This window comes from Dromiciops gliroides, chromosome 6, assembly GCF_019393635.1.
Source record: "Dromiciops gliroides isolate mDroGli1 chromosome 6, mDroGli1.pri, whole genome shotgun sequence".
Lineage (NCBI taxonomy): Eukaryota > Metazoa > Chordata > Mammalia > Microbiotheria > Microbiotheriidae > Dromiciops > Dromiciops gliroides.
In genome coordinates, this window is record NC_057866.1 from 157,675,222 (window position 1) to 157,690,803 (window position 15,582).

A 15,582-nucleotide genomic window follows, 5' to 3' on the forward strand; every position below is an offset into this window, starting at 1 on the left:
AGTGGATAGACTGCTGGACTTGGATTCAGGAAGACTCATTTTCCTGAGTTTGAATCTGGTGCCAGACATTTACTAGCTGTGTGACCCTAGGCAAGTCACTTAACCCAGTTTGCCTCAGTGTCCTCAACTGTAAAATGAGCTGGAGAAGGAAATGGCAATCCACTCTAGTATCTTTGCCAAGAAAACCCCAAATGGGGCATGAAGAGTTGGACTTGACTGAAACAACTAAATGAACAATATGTGCACTTATACATAAATGTGTGCACATATACATACATACATACAAACATATGTGTATGCATTTCTCTCCTCCCCCTCCCTCTTCCTTTGGTACTTAAAGAGCAGCTACTCCATGCTGCTTCTGAGATCAAAGTGAATCCAGGGTTCTTACCTGGAAGAAAAATGACAGTAGAATCATCTGTGTTGGGCCTTTCCTTGTAGTCGGCTGTCACCTGGGCAGAGCCCTGGCGAGTGAAGCAGCGTACCGTGGAGCTGTGGCTAATGTCTCCGCTGCGGTAGATGATGGCTCTGACCTGCCCATCTCTTTCATTTCCTGTGTAGGAGGACTTCTTGAATTGGACCTTGGGCACTGGAAGAGAAGACCCCAAACCTTTTCATTCAGAGACTATACAGTGGCATGGTTGAACTCCTATTGTCAATCTTTTCAAATCACTAAGAAAACCTCAGTGTTTCATGAGCTTTTTGTGCCTTAAAATGTAAGCATGCCAGTAGAATGTAAGCACTTGGAAGGCAGGTATATGTTCATTTTTGGCTTTATGGTTCTAGTGCCTAACACTGTGTCTGGCTCACAGTAGAGACTTAATCAATGTTGAAAAATAATCATAGCAGTTCTTGCGGTGGTTAAGAATTGGAAATCAAAGGGATGCCCATCCATTGGGGAATGGCTAAACAAACTGTGGTATATGATGATGATGGAATATTATTGTGCTATAAGAAAGACAACAGGATGATTTCAGACAGGCCTGGAAAGACTTGTATGAACGGATGCATAGTGAAGTGAGCAGAACCAGGAGAATGTTGTGCACAGTAACAGCAATGTCGTTTGATGGAGAATTGTGAATGACTTAACTATTCTCAGCAATACCATGGCCCAAGACAATCCCAAAGGACTAACGATGAAGCCTACTATCCACCTCCAGAGAAAGAACTGACATCAATTTAATACAGACTGAAGGATGCTATTTCTCACTTTTTTCCATGCCATAGTGAGGTATGGGGGTATGACTATTGTGGAGCATAACTAAAGATACACATGTATCTTTATACTCATACCTATACATGCTGTAACGATTGGAATGACGCCACCTGCTGGAGACTTACTATAGGAAAGCTCTGCCATGAGGAGAAGCGCCTGAGGGCAAGACATGTGGCTTTTCTTTGGCATCAAGAAGTGACATTTGCTTGTGGGAGGAAGAAGGGGCAAGGCTGGAGCTCTCTCTCCTTTGCCAGGACTCTCGTGGAGAGTGGAGCAGGAGAACTGGAGCTCCCTAAGATAGATAGATGAATCTAGGCCTTTCTCTCTCTCTTCACCAAATTCTTATTCTCCTTAATAAAGGCTTAAAAGTCTAACTCTTGCTAAAGCTTATAATTTATTGGTGACCACTCATTAGATATTTTAGACAGACTAGCTAGAATTTTAGCCCCTTAAAATACCCATATTAGCATATTGTAACATAAATGCATCACACACACAAAAAATTAGTAGACCTATCCCTTAGCCAAAAATATCTTGTTCTAATCCCAGGTGATATCTCTGTTACTTTTGGGTGAATTGTTAAAAACAAACAAACAATATAAAACAAAATAACATTGCTTTCTTTGCTTACAATCTGTGATGGTGTCATTGATGATAATGTTAGTTTTGCTTGGATCCCCAAGCACTGAGCCCATGGGCATTCGGAGAACCAATTCAAACTTCTCTGGACCCTCCAAGACAGGTTGTCCCAGGTCATCCAGAATGTTCACACGGAAAGTCTTAATGTTCATTCCAGGAGCGAAATCGAGGTTTTGGCTCACGCCAACATAATCCATGCCAGCTACCAGTAAAACAAGAATCATGAGTGAGGTTGCAGTATTCATTGAAACTTGTGTTCTTTCTGAGAAGGGCAAATAGCCTCCCAGTGCCTATGATTTTTTTTTTTTTTTGGTATCCAGATCCCTTGGAATAATATTTCATTGGCTTGATCTCCTAGGAACTCACTGGGACCTGTCAAGGACTGAGAGATTCTCAAGGACTGTACAATCATATCCTCATCATCAGTGTGGTTAAGTCCTATCATGTTACAAGCATCACTACAAAACTCTTACTGATGGGAGCAGAGGCTCTGCAGACAACTTTCATTTGAAATGAAAAGATTTTCCCTTTGATATTTTGCAACCCTTAGATGATCTATTCTGCATTTTATTGGATAGAATTTCCGTCACATGCTTCTGGCTTAATATTTCAAAATTCAACTCATTTCGACTCTGCCTCTGAAGTCTGGACTATCCCTCAGCCAATTTGTCACTAAACATTTTATAATTTTACCCACCTGATCTAGGTAGCTTTTCTACTAGTAACTAAAATAGGTATCAAGTCATTACACCAAGAAAAACCCCCAGATAATAACAAAACTAAAACCTAGTGATAGGGACAAGGAGTTACAGAAACATCATTCATCAAAACATTTCCACATCAGATCCATAGGGTCTAGCTGTTCCCCTAAGGTTGTGTGATACATTGAATAGAATATCAGACTTGGAGTCTCAAGGTGTGGGTTCAAATTTGGACTCTACTACTTATTAGCTGTGTGACTGTGAGCAAGTCACTTGACCCCTCCTAGCCCCAGTTTCCTCATCTGTAAAATGGAGATAATAGTACTAGGGTAGATGACCTTACAGGGTTGCTATGAGTCTCAAATGAATAGTTGAGAACTATCAAATCCATGTAAGCTCTTGCTATGCAACAACCAATACTAACAGACTTTCTTCCTTCCTGTCTCATTATTTGTCTTCAGGTATTCAAACAAATTATGAAATGAAACTCATTCCAACAGGATCAAACAGGTTTACTTATAGGATTACTTATAGAAGTTGGGAACTAGAGGTTTTATTTGAATGACTATGGATCCTCCCTAAATTCAACTGAATTCACAGCAGTCCTATGGGGTACTTCCCTTCATTCACATTTTATGTTTCCCCTGTAGTAGGTTAATTCCATTTTACCACCCCAAAAGCTAACTCTGCGTGTTCTCCACCATGCCTAGAATACTCGACCCCCCCACCCCCCTCATCTTCACCTTCTGACTTTCCTGCCTTTCTTCACAACTCAGTTAAAGTCTCATCTTCTGTAAGGGACCTTTCTCATTTATCCTTAATCTTAATTCTTTCCCTTTGAAATAATCTCCAGGGACCATCTTTTACACTAGGTCTTTCCTGATCTTCCCATTGTTAGTGTGCTCTTTCCCCTGTTTTTCCATGATAATTACTTGGTATTTGCTCTAGATGTATCTTGTATTTACTCATCTGTGTAAATGTTGTGCACTCCCCTCCCCCAGTAGTATTCAGATTCTTTTAGGTAAGGGGCTGTTCTTTGCATTTTTTTGTCTTTGCATTTCTAGCACAGTGGTTTGCCCATAGTAGGTGCTCAATAAATGCTCACTGAATTAATGAATGCTCACTATGGAACAAACAGTTGATAAATCTGGAAAGGATATTCCTGTAAAGGCTAGCAGGTGTTGCTGATTCAGGAGACCCTATCATGACCATACCATCATGTTGGTAAGGATAAGGAGAATGGGGAATGCCAGCATCCCCATCATAAAAAAGACTAATACTTTGTAAAACAAGCTGAGTGAAATAAATGGTCAATTGCAAAGCACTCATTGAATTTGCCTTTTGGTTTCTCTCTGTTGGTCTGGTCTGAATATGTGTTGCTGTACTTGATTTTCATACTTGTTTCAGCTCTGTAGTTGCTTTATTACCAATCTGACATTATTCATTCATTCATCTCTTTATTCATTAATTTATTTACTTATTAATAAATTCATTGATCTATCCATTTATTTATTTGGTTTACACTGACTCATCTCCTAATTTGTCCTTCCCTTCTATACTGTTATATAAACTGTGTTTGCCTTATCCCTATATGAAACTCAGAGGTTGCCTATTACCATACAGCCAGTAAGTGTCAGAGGCTGGCTTTGAACCCTGATCATCTTTCCACTCTACTTTGCCCTGTCAATGAAGGCTTGACACACAATCTCTGACCAAGTTGTTGAGCCCATGCAAAAGGCTAGACCTTTTATTATTTTTTTTTCCATTTTCTTTTATTTTTCCAGTAACAGTCTCCTATTCCCTTTTGAATATTTCTCTCACCTTCTGCTGACACTGGCTCTGTCTTCTTTGATTGAATGGTGACTGTGGCTGGTTTCGAAAGGTCAGTACCCCTTCTCCATATATGAACTTCCACATAACCATCACTTTCATCAACATGATATTCAGCATTCCCAAAATACAGGACAGGTTCTGGAGAGATGGGGAGAGAAAATAGACATGTTTCAATCCTGCAAATTTACTGTGGCCTCTGAACTAGATCCTTCAGTTGGTGATTCTAAGTGTTGATACCAACAGCAGGCTGACAGTAGCTGTCCCAGGTTCTGTTTTACATACTGTGACTATTAGATGGAATTTTAAAAAGTGGATAAAATGTCACATGCCATTATTTTATTTCCATCAGACACCAGGTGATAAAACCAAGATAACATGTCATTCATGTTTGGTTTTAATGAGCTTGTCCTTTTAAGGAAAAAAAAATAGTTCTCTCTCTACTGTAAAGGTCCCTGTGGGAAGTTGCTAAAGTGGTTATAAATCTGTAAACCTAGCAATTATTTGCAGAATGATAGGAGGAAGAATTTATAGAGATATCTAAGAGGAGAATCTCTCTTTGTTATTGGGAGACTTCATATATGGGGTTTAAATTTAGATCTTTGAAGTAAAGGAATCTTCCTTTATGAATTTTTTTTTGAAAGAAGGAAGAAGCAGAATTGGATTATTTAATTTGATTGAACAAACATTTGTTAAGTAGAGCTTTGTGCTGCTCATGAGTAAGATACAAGTTTGGATGAGACAAAGTCTCTGCTCTGATGGAGCTTATAGCCTCATGAATGAATGAATTTTTAATATGTGTTTAGTAAGCACCAGCCATCATTTTGTTTGAGAATCAGAAGGGACCTTAGCAGTCATTAAATCTATCTCATACACAGCAGCAATCTCTACTATAACATATTTGATGAGTGGTTGCCCACTCTTTGTTCAAAGACCTCTGAGGCAACATAGACCCATCACCTCCTGTCAGCCCAGGGAATTTTTGGAAAGCTTGAATTGTTAGGAAGATTTTCTCTCTCCAATATCAAGCCTCAATTTGCACCTTTGCAAAAACCACCCATTTTTCCTGGTTCCGTCCTCTGGGGTCAAGTAAAATACATGTCATTCCCTCTGCACATGCCATGAAAACAGAAAGAAACTAGCTCATACTTAAGGTAAGTGGAGCCTAGATCACTAGGAGGATTTCTTAGCCTTTTGTGTGTTTTGCTGTCTGGTGAATCCCACAAATCCCTTCTCAGGGGGAAAAATGTTTATATATGCATAAAATAAGATACATGAGATTACAAAGGATATGAAAGTTTAAGGAAAATAAAGATGCTAACTTTTTCTCAGCCCAATTCACAAAGTCCTTAAAATCTCTCTTTGTTCCCCAGGCTAAGCACCCTTGCTGGACAATGCATAAAAACTCTTGGGATAGACCCTCTGCACTGAAAAAAAAAGCCAAAATTGGGCCTGGAAATTTGTTCAAAAATTCTCATTCACGAGTGACACCTTGGCCACTGTCATGTCAACAGAACTGAGTTAATTAGCTTAAGGGAAGTTGGACTCTCTTCCCCTCTTTACTCTCTCTTTTCCCTAACTCTCACATTGAAAAAAACAAAAATAAAAAACCTTTTGTAACAAATATGCCCGGTAAAGCAAAACAAATTCCTAAACTGGCCACGTTCACAAAAATATGTGTCTCATTCTGTATGTTGAATCCATCATCTCTGTCAGGAGGTGGGTTGGCTCCTCATCTGTCCTCTGGAAGAAGGTGAAGCTTGATGGTTGTACTGGTTATCATGAAAGCCAAACTATGGGCAAGAAGGCAGTGGGGAGCACAAGACATGGTGTAGGAATGAAAGTATTGGTATTCTGTGCTTTTTTATTTTGGGGGGAAGTTTTTATTTTTATTGATATTTATGTTTTTACATTATTTTCATATTTGAATATATTCTTCCCCCTTTCCCTTTTAAAAATATTTTTAAAAGAAGGAAAAAAGCCATTTGGCATAAGCAATCAACATATCAATGCTGTCTTATAGATTATCTAATGGTTCACACCCATAACTCCCCACCTCTCCAAAGAAGGAAGGTAGTTGTATTTTCTTAACTCTTCCACAGAGCCAAGTTCCATTATTACAATCCACAGTGTCACTTTCCTTTCTTTAAGTTAAACCAATATGTATTTATTAAGCAATTACCATGTGCTATGCATGGTGCTAAGTACTCAGGACACAAATATAAGCAAAAAGAAGAACAATCCCTGTCCTCAAGGAGTTTATCTTCTTTTTTCTTTCCTGTTAATTCTTTTTTTTTTCTTCTGTGCAACAAACATTTATTTTATTTTTTCCAGTTATATGTAAGGGTAGTTTTCAACATTCATTTTCATAAGATTTAGAGTTCCAAATTTTTCCTCTCCCTCCCTTTCCTTCCCCCTCCACAAGACATCAACCAGGTTATATATGTACAATCCACAAATGCTCTTTTTATTAGTTCTTTCTGTGGGGGTGGATAGTATGCTTCATCATTAGTCCCTTGGGATTCTATTGGATCATCGTATTGCTGAGAGTAGTTAAGTCATTCACAATTGCTCATCCAACAATACTGCTGTCACTACGCACAATGTCCTCCCATCAGTTCAAATACATCATATACATTAGTTCATATGAGCCTTTCCAGGTTTTTCTGGGATCATCCAGCTTGTCATTTCCTATAGCACCATACCATTCCACTACAATCATATACCACAGCTTTTTCAGTCATTCTTCAATTGATGGACATTCCCTTGATTCCCAATTCTTAGCCACCACACAGAATTGCTATAAATATTTTTTGTACAATTTCCACCCCCCTTTTCTCTTTTTCAAGATTACTATTGTTAACTGTTTCCCTCCATCCTATTCCCTTCTCCACGATATTTACTCTATCTATCTACTCTCACCCTATCCCTATAGTTTTGTTTTGTTTTGTTTTTCAGGGCAATGGGCGTTAAGTGACTTGCCCAGGGTTACATAGCTATTAAGTGTCAAGTGTCTGAGGTCGGATTTGAACTCCTCCTGAATCCACTGTGCCACCTAGCTGCCTCCCACCCTATCCCTCTTTAAAAGGGATTTGCTTCTGTCTGTCCCCTCCCCCAATCTGCCCTCCCTGCTTTTGCCTCTCTCTCTTTATTGCTTTCCCCTCCTATTTTCCTTTAGAGTTAGATAGATTACTCCACCCAGTTGAGTGTGTATGTTATTCCCTCCTTGAGCCAATGCTGATGAGATTGAGGTTTTTGAGCCAATTCTAATGAGTGTTAAGATCATTTACTGCCCAGATTAAATAGATTACTCCACCCAATTGGGTGTGTGTGTGTTAATCCTTCCTTGAGCCAACTCTGAGGACATTAAGGTCTTTGATCTTATTCTGATGAGTGTAAAATTTATTTACTGCCCTGGTCCTCCCCCATCTCTTCCCCCACTCCATAAGCCTCTGCCCTTCCCCCTCTCCCAGTGCATTCCTCTCACCCTGGACCCAGGGTTATCCCAGCCAAAACCCAGCCTCAGACACAAGATAGTCACCACTGAACAACCCCAGGTATGTCTCCCAACTCCAATTTTTTATGGTTCTTTAGGGTCTTGTATTTGGAAGTCAAATTTGCCATTCAATTCAGTTCTTTTCATCATGAATACCTGAAAGTCCTCTTTTTTATTAAAGTCCCATTTTTCCTCTGAGAGATTATTATCAATTTTGCTGGATACATGATTCTTGGTTGTAATCCCAATTCCTTTGCCCTCTAGAATATCATATTCTGTGCCCTCTGGTCCTTTAATATAGAAGCTGCTAGATCTTGTGCTATCGTGACTGGGGCTCCAAAGTACTTGAATTCTTTCTTTTTTGGCAGCTTGCAATATTTTCTCCTTTACCTGGGGGCTCTGGAATTTGGCTATAATATTCTAGGAGTTTTCCTTTTGGGATCACTTTCTGGAGGTGATCGGTGGATTCTTTCAATTTCTATTTTACCTTCTGCTTCTAGAATATCAGGGCAATTTTCCCTGACAATTTATTGGAATATGATGTCTAAGCTCTTTCTTTTCTTGATCATGGTTTTCAGGTAGACCAATAATTTTCAAATTATCTCTCCTGGACCTATTTTCCAGGTCAGCAGCTTTTCCCAGAAGATATTTCACATTGCCCTCTATTTTTTTATTCATTTGGATTTGCTTTATTGTGTTTTGGTTTCTCATAAAGTCACTAGTTTCCATTTGTTCAATTCTAATTCTTAGGCAATTATTTTCATCAGAGAGCTTTTGTACCTCCTTTTCCATTTGGCCAATTTGACTTTTCAAGCTATTGACTTTCTTCTCATGTCTTTCCTGCATCATACTCACTTCTCTTTCACTTTTCCTCTACCTCACTAACTTTATCTTCAAAGTACTTTTTGAGCACCTCTATGGCCTGAGACCAATCCATATTTTTCTTGGAAGCTTTAGATATAGGGGCCCTGATGTTGACATCTTCCTCTGAGGGTGCACCTTGATCTTCCTTGTCACTGAAGAAACTTTCTATGGTCCTCACCTTTCTCTGTCTGCTCATCTTGCCTTTCTTTTACTTGACTTTTAGCTCTTTAAAGTGGGTCACTGTTTCCAGATTGCACTATCCCAAGCTTCAGAAGGTCCCAGGTGGTATGATTTAAGGAAGAGCAAGTTCTTCACTCTCCCAGCCTGCTCTCTGGTCCATAGATGACCCCAGACCAACTTGCTAATCAACCAGCTTTGTGTGTTGTGGTTGTCAGTTCTGACAAGTCTGTGCCCCTCCCCAACCTGGGCCACTGCTACTCAAGCCTACCTCCTGGTTCTCAGCAGGGGTGAAAAAGCCAGGTTCTGCCTCAGCACCAGCATCTAATCTCCTCCCTGCCAAGGGGGGACTGATTTAGAGGCTCTGGGGTTCTCCTTCTCTGGTGAGGCCTTCCTGGGACTGGCTCTGTGTCAGCATGACTATGGGGTTGGGCTCTACTTCTGTCTCAGCACATCAGCTCCTTCCTTCCAACCTTCTAAGCTGTCCTTGGTTGGAAGATGATTTCAGCACATTCTGCTGTGGGTTTTGCTGCTCCAGGAATTGTCCTTTGGCATTATTTGGATCTTTTTGGGAGCAATTATGTCATGAGTTTGAGAGCTCACTGCCTTTCCTCCACCATCTTCCTTTCCTGTTAATTCTTGAAGAAGTGACTCAGAATGAGTGTAAATAGCAGTTGTTTCTGTTTTGGCCAGAAACCATGAGGGCCTTCCCCTTCCAGATTGATTTTGTTTTCTTTTTCTATTTTGACCAGGTAAAAGAGGCCCTTCTTTGCCTCATTTCTTACCTAACCTTAGTCACTGAATAGATGCAGCCTCAGACATCCTGAGACCTGAGAAAGACCTTAGCTTAAAAAGGGCAAGGTCTCCCACTGCATCCAGTACCATCTCCAGTCATCCTGATCTATGTCTTGCCACTGGTCTCTGATGACTCTGGTGACTTTGCACAGTCCTGCCTCATTTAAATCCAATTCACCTACAAGTCATGACATCACCCTTGTCATCTTCATGAAGGACAAACAACAACAAATTAACAATAATTGCCTTGTGTTAGTTCTGTTTCATTGTTCTTTCCAGTAAATTCTTGATTGGTCCATAGTTCCAAATAAGATACAGTGTAGCATAGTGGATAGAGTACTGGGCTTGGAATCAAGAAGAACTGGGTTCAATTCCTGCCTCAGACATTTACTGGATGTAGTGCTGTATGTAGTCTTGGTCCCATGTCCCATGTTCTTTTCTTTCTCCATGGTCTGTTCTTCCATCCACCTAAGCAACCATTGCTTTAGAATTGTGGTATAGTGGGAAGAGAACTGGAATTAGAATCAGATGACTTGAGTTCATTTTGGGTTGCCATTTCCTCACTTGTGTAGTCTGTGACAAGACTCTTAAAGATGGGGTATTCTTGAGTGGTTTGCCATTTCCTTCTCCAGCTCATTTTACAGATATGGAAGCTGAGGCAAACAGGGTTAAGTGACACAGGCCCAGCACTCTATCCGCCACACCACCTAGCTGCCCTAGTTAGGAAGATCTGAGTTCAAAATCTGCCTCAGATATTTACTCGGTGTTTGACCCAGGGCAAGTCACAGTCTATATATCTATATCTACATCTGTATCATCTATTTCTATCTCCATCTCCATCTCCATCTCCATCTCCATATCTATAGCCATAGTTATAGCTATAGCCATATCTATACCTATATCTATCTACATCTACTTCTATCTCTATCTCTATCTCTCTCTAATCTGTCTATATTTAATCTATATCTACACCCACACCTACACCTATGTCTACCTCTCTCTCTATCTTTATCTAATCTATATCTACATCATCTATCTCTATTGCTATCTCTATCTATCTATCTATCTATCTATCTATCTATCTATCTATCTATCTATCTATCTATCTATCTATCTATCTATCTATCTATCTAATCAGTGTGAGGACTTGAACACAGTGCTTTCTGACTATTCACTACAACAGGGTGCCCCATACAGAGATCTTAAGAACTTGACAAGCAAAGGTTCTAGGTTCTGAACTTCTCATTGGCCAGTCCTCTCTCCCCACCCCCTGAGCCTCAGATTCTTCATCTGTGAAATGGGGATAATGATGCTTAGAGTACCAATTTAACAGTATTGCTGTGAGCTCAAATCAGGAAATTAATGTAAATCACTTTGCAAATGTTAAGCACTATAGAAAGGTCAATTAGCTTTTTAATAATCAAGAGGGTGGATCACTGTGTCCTTACAGGAAATGAAAGAGACTGTAATTCCACCAATGTCAAAACCAGTGACTGTCTTTAGTCTGAGCCTTCTAATGTTTATATAAGGCTTTAGTTCATAGGCTATGAAGTGACTTGTGAGGAACAGAACATGATAGTTCTTAGTTATGTCTGAAACCTAATTCATTTTTTTCAGGAACAAACTAGAGAAATAAAGCTGGGTCACATGGCAGAGCCACACTTGTGAGGAACAGATCGATATCCTTGTTGTTCTGGTTTTTCTTGTTCATGAGTAGTCAATATATTGGAAGCTAATTTCTTGGTTGGTTTTTTTTTTTTTTTTGGTGGGGCAATGGGGGTTAAGTGACTTGCCCAGGGTCACACAGCTAGTAAGTGTCAAGTGTCTGAGGCTGGATTTGAACTCAGGTACTCCTGAATCCAGGGCCGGTGCTTTATCCACTGCGCCACCTAGCTGCCCCCGGAAGCTAATTTCTTGGGAGAAGCAAGATACTCTAAGATACAAAGACATATTTACAGGCAATTTGCTGTAATGGAAAGAACACTGGAATTGTAGTCTGGAGGCCTGTGTTCAAATCCTACCTCTCCCACTTAGTACATGTGTGATCTTGGGAAAATCATTTCTCTCTATAGCTGTATAAAATGAGGTAGCCGGATGGTACTGTGGATAGAGTGCTGGGCCTGGAGTCAGGAAAACCTGAGTTCAAATGCAACCTCAGACACTTACTTACTTGCTCTGTGACCCTGTGCAAGTCACTTAACCCTTTTTGCCTCAGTTTCCTCAGCTATAATAAGTTGGAGAAGGAAATGACGAATGACTCCAGTATCTTTACCAAGAAACTCCAAATGGGGTCACAAATAGTCGGACACGACTAAACAACAATAAAAACTCTATAAAATAAGGGGGTTGGACTAGATGACCTCTAACATCCCTTCCAGCTCTGTCTTTATGATCATTTGTTCTGTGGAGATATCACTAGCTTCCCATACATGGACAAAGTCTCCTATTTAGAGATTTTTCTTTCATTTGAGTCTAAACTGTGATTTTTTGGGGGTATAGTTCCTGTGAGGGATTTCCCTCCCCTGATGCAGATTAGCACCTGTTTTGCAATTTGCGGTCTTTGATATTTGCCTGGAGGACTGAGAGGTTAAAAGCCTCTTGACCAGAGTCACACAGCCAGAATATGTCAGAGTCAGGACTTGAACCCAGGTCTTTTTGACTATTCATTATAACATGATACTCCTTGTACAGAGATCATAGGATATCATAGGATTTTGGCAAACAAATGCTCTCACCTCTGACCTCCTCATTGGCCAGTCCTTCCCTCACATGTTTCACCCTTTCCCCCATCCATGTTACTTGATTATTATTATTATTATTATTATTTTTGGTGAGGCAATTGGGGTTAAGTGACTTGCCCAGGGTCACACAGCTAGTAATTGTTAAGTGTTTGAGGCCAGATTTGAACTCAGGTCCTCCTGAATCCAGGGCCAGTGCTCTATCCACTGTGCCACCTAGCTGCCTCCCATGTTACTTGATTATTAAATCAAGAAACATCAAGTTCAACCTCTTTTTTTATTATTGAAGAAACTAAGGGAAGTAACTTACCTGAAGTCACACAAGTAGTAACACCAGAGTTGAGATTTTGACTCAAAGTCCTCTGACTCCAGGGCCAATGTCCCTTTCACTCTACCATGATGAAAGTCAGTCTGATGCTTTATCATCAGAACTGGATTGTCTGTACATTTTCTATTCTACTACATTCACAGCCCTGAAGTCATTAGCACCCCAAGAAAACCAAGAATGAAAGTGATCAAGGAAGGCCAAGTAGTTCAGCTGTTAACATGCATGAACCATATAACATACCCCTGAATGCTGCCTGAACTAGACGAAAAAAATAACTGGGAAATATTTAAAAAAAAAATAGAAATAGGGGCATCTAGGTGGCATAGCGGATAAAGCACTGGCCCTGGATTCAGGAGGACCTGAGTTCAAATCTAGCCTCAGACACTTGACAGTGCTGTGTGACCCTGGGCAAGCCACTTAACCCCCATTGCCCTGCAAAAATAAAAGATACAAAGACCTTGCTATAGGTCTAAAATCCTGAATAAATTGCTCAAAAACCTCTCAGCGTTCCAGGTCACTCTCTTAAAAAAAACAACAGGTGGGGAAAGCTAGGTGGCACAGTGGATAAAGCGCTAGTCCTGGATTTAGGAGGACCTGAGTTCAAATCCGGCCTCAGACACTTGACACTTACTATCTGTGTGACCCTGGGCAAGTCACTTAACATCATTGCCCCGAAAAAAAAAATAAATACAAGAAGACATAGATACTATTACTATGTAGTTTTCTAATTCAGTATGTGGCCTGTAAGAATCCACATACGTAGTTTGGTGACCCTATTTTCTATTTGAGTTTGACATCCCTGATCTAGTTTGTACTAAACTCTTGCAGGACTGCATAAAACCCCCCAGCAGGACTGAAATCTGTCTTTTTTTTAAACATTTCCAGAGTGTACCGAGCTACCAGAAGAGATCCTTTGGTTTTTTGTTATTCAGTGGTTTCAGTCAAGTCCAACACTTCATGAGCCCACTTGGGGTTTTCTTGGCAAAGATACTGGAGTAGTTTGCCATTTCCTTCTCCAGCTCATTTTACAGATGAGGAAACTGAGGCAAACAGGGTTAAATGACTTGCCCACTGTCACACAGCTAGCAAGAGTCTGGGGCCAGATTTGAACTCAGAAAGATGAGTCTTCCTGATTCCAGGACCAGCACTCTAGCCACTGTGCCACCTAACTGCTCCGAAGAGACTCAAACTTCTGCAATTTGCCTCTTTTGCTTCCCTGATTTCTATAGTTGATATTGTTGAATATTCCTTCCTGCTTGACACTCTTCTCCCTAGCTTACATGAAATTTCATTCCTTCTCCCACCTTTTCCCATCTTCATCATGCTGATTCACCTTTTTGGGTTCAAACCTTGTGATTTTATTTGTATGTGGACCTCCCAGGGTAGAAACTTTCTGCACTCATGAAAATCAGACCTGAGACTAAGTCCTGTTGTTGAGCTCCACTACATGACTCATTTAACTTTCCAATACCCCAGGCCCTCATCTCTGTCATAGTGTGAACAAGTTAATTCCAATTCATTTCCCCAAAGCCTGGACCATCATACTTCTAGGATAAGATTAAAATTTCCTGGTTTGTACCTGGTCCCTGGGCCAAAGCAAACCATTTTCTGTCGGGTCCTGAAAGCTCATTTCTTATGTCCTTCCCCTCCATTAATGGATGTGGTGAATGTCATCATTGAAATTTGCCCCATGATGTCTGTCTCGGTGGCCATCACAATTTACTGAGGTAGCTTTATTATTTAGAACCTACACATGGAGCCAGAGAAGGGATAGGGTGGGGAGAAATGCAACGGAAGTAGCCTATCTGGAAATGTACCAGATTAATAGAACAGTGATCACAAAGGAAGCCATTTGAGATTGTTTTCTTCTCTTCCTTCCTTTGCCTTTCATGTGTTGCCAATCAAGGAACTATAGGTTTAACTACGGCCCACGTAACTACAAAGCTCTAGACACAGAGCCTCTGTTCCTGTTCCTCCACCTCTCCAGTATCTGATAGTCTTTACTGAAGGACTTGATATTCTATCAACACATCACTAACTGAAATGCTATTAAATTTTTGTTGTATAGGCTTTTCAAAACTATTTGAGAGCGTTTACTTGGATGGGATCCTTATGCCTGTTGGCTTTTGGGGATTCTTTTTTTTTAAATTTAAAAGTAAAATAAAATAAATATCATACTTATTTTATTTTTATTTATTTTATTATTTATTATTTGGGATTCTGTCATGGCACAGACAGCAATCCCCCTTTTTGATATTTCAACTTGATTGTGAAGCAGCAAGGTGCTTGCATCTCTATCTTCAAAGTTCACTCATGAACAACCAGATTCTTTGTTCTGTCCCCATGCTCTCACATAGAATATGACAATGATATGGTCCACAGTCCTTCAAAGAGGATTGAGGATCCATTTTACAAAACCTTCATTGTTCAAATATCTAGAGAGAGCCTCTATCAAAAGCTTGGCACTTCCAACTATTTGCCTTTTAGTTTATATGCATAAAAACATATTCTACAAGAGATTTTCTTGCTTAAATAGTGTTACTGCCATGGGGAATGACAATTTTGCTGTAAACATTCTAGAAAAGACTTTCAGTCCTTTAGAAGTAATTAAAAATAATATTAACTAACAGTCATACAGTATTTATGAAGTACTCAAGACTCAGTGATGGTGGGTTTGTGGAGAAACAGGTCTATTCAATCATTAGTCATGGAATTGTAATTCCAGAATGCTTTTTGACAACAGTAAAAATCACAAAAACAATCATGACCTTTGGCCCAGTAATAATGTTTTTGGAAAT

General features: G+C 39.9%; 1 protein-coding gene across 1 annotated transcript in view; it reads right to left on the minus strand.

Annotated features, from left to right (window-relative positions):
- The window catches only part of FREM3 (FRAS1 related extracellular matrix 3), a 156,706-nt gene that overhangs the window by 37,237 nt on the left and 103,887 nt on the right, over nt 1–15,582 (minus strand). Inside the window, exons 7-9 of the mRNA XM_043972277.1 lie at nt 4,378–4,527; nt 1,848–2,057; nt 392–589 (exon numbers count right to left, since the gene is read on the minus strand). Of these exons, the coding sequence (XP_043828212.1) occupies nt 392–589; nt 1,848–2,057; nt 4,378–4,527 (558 nt within the window). The remainder of the gene's footprint in view (nt 1–391; nt 590–1,847; nt 2,058–4,377; nt 4,528–15,582) is intronic.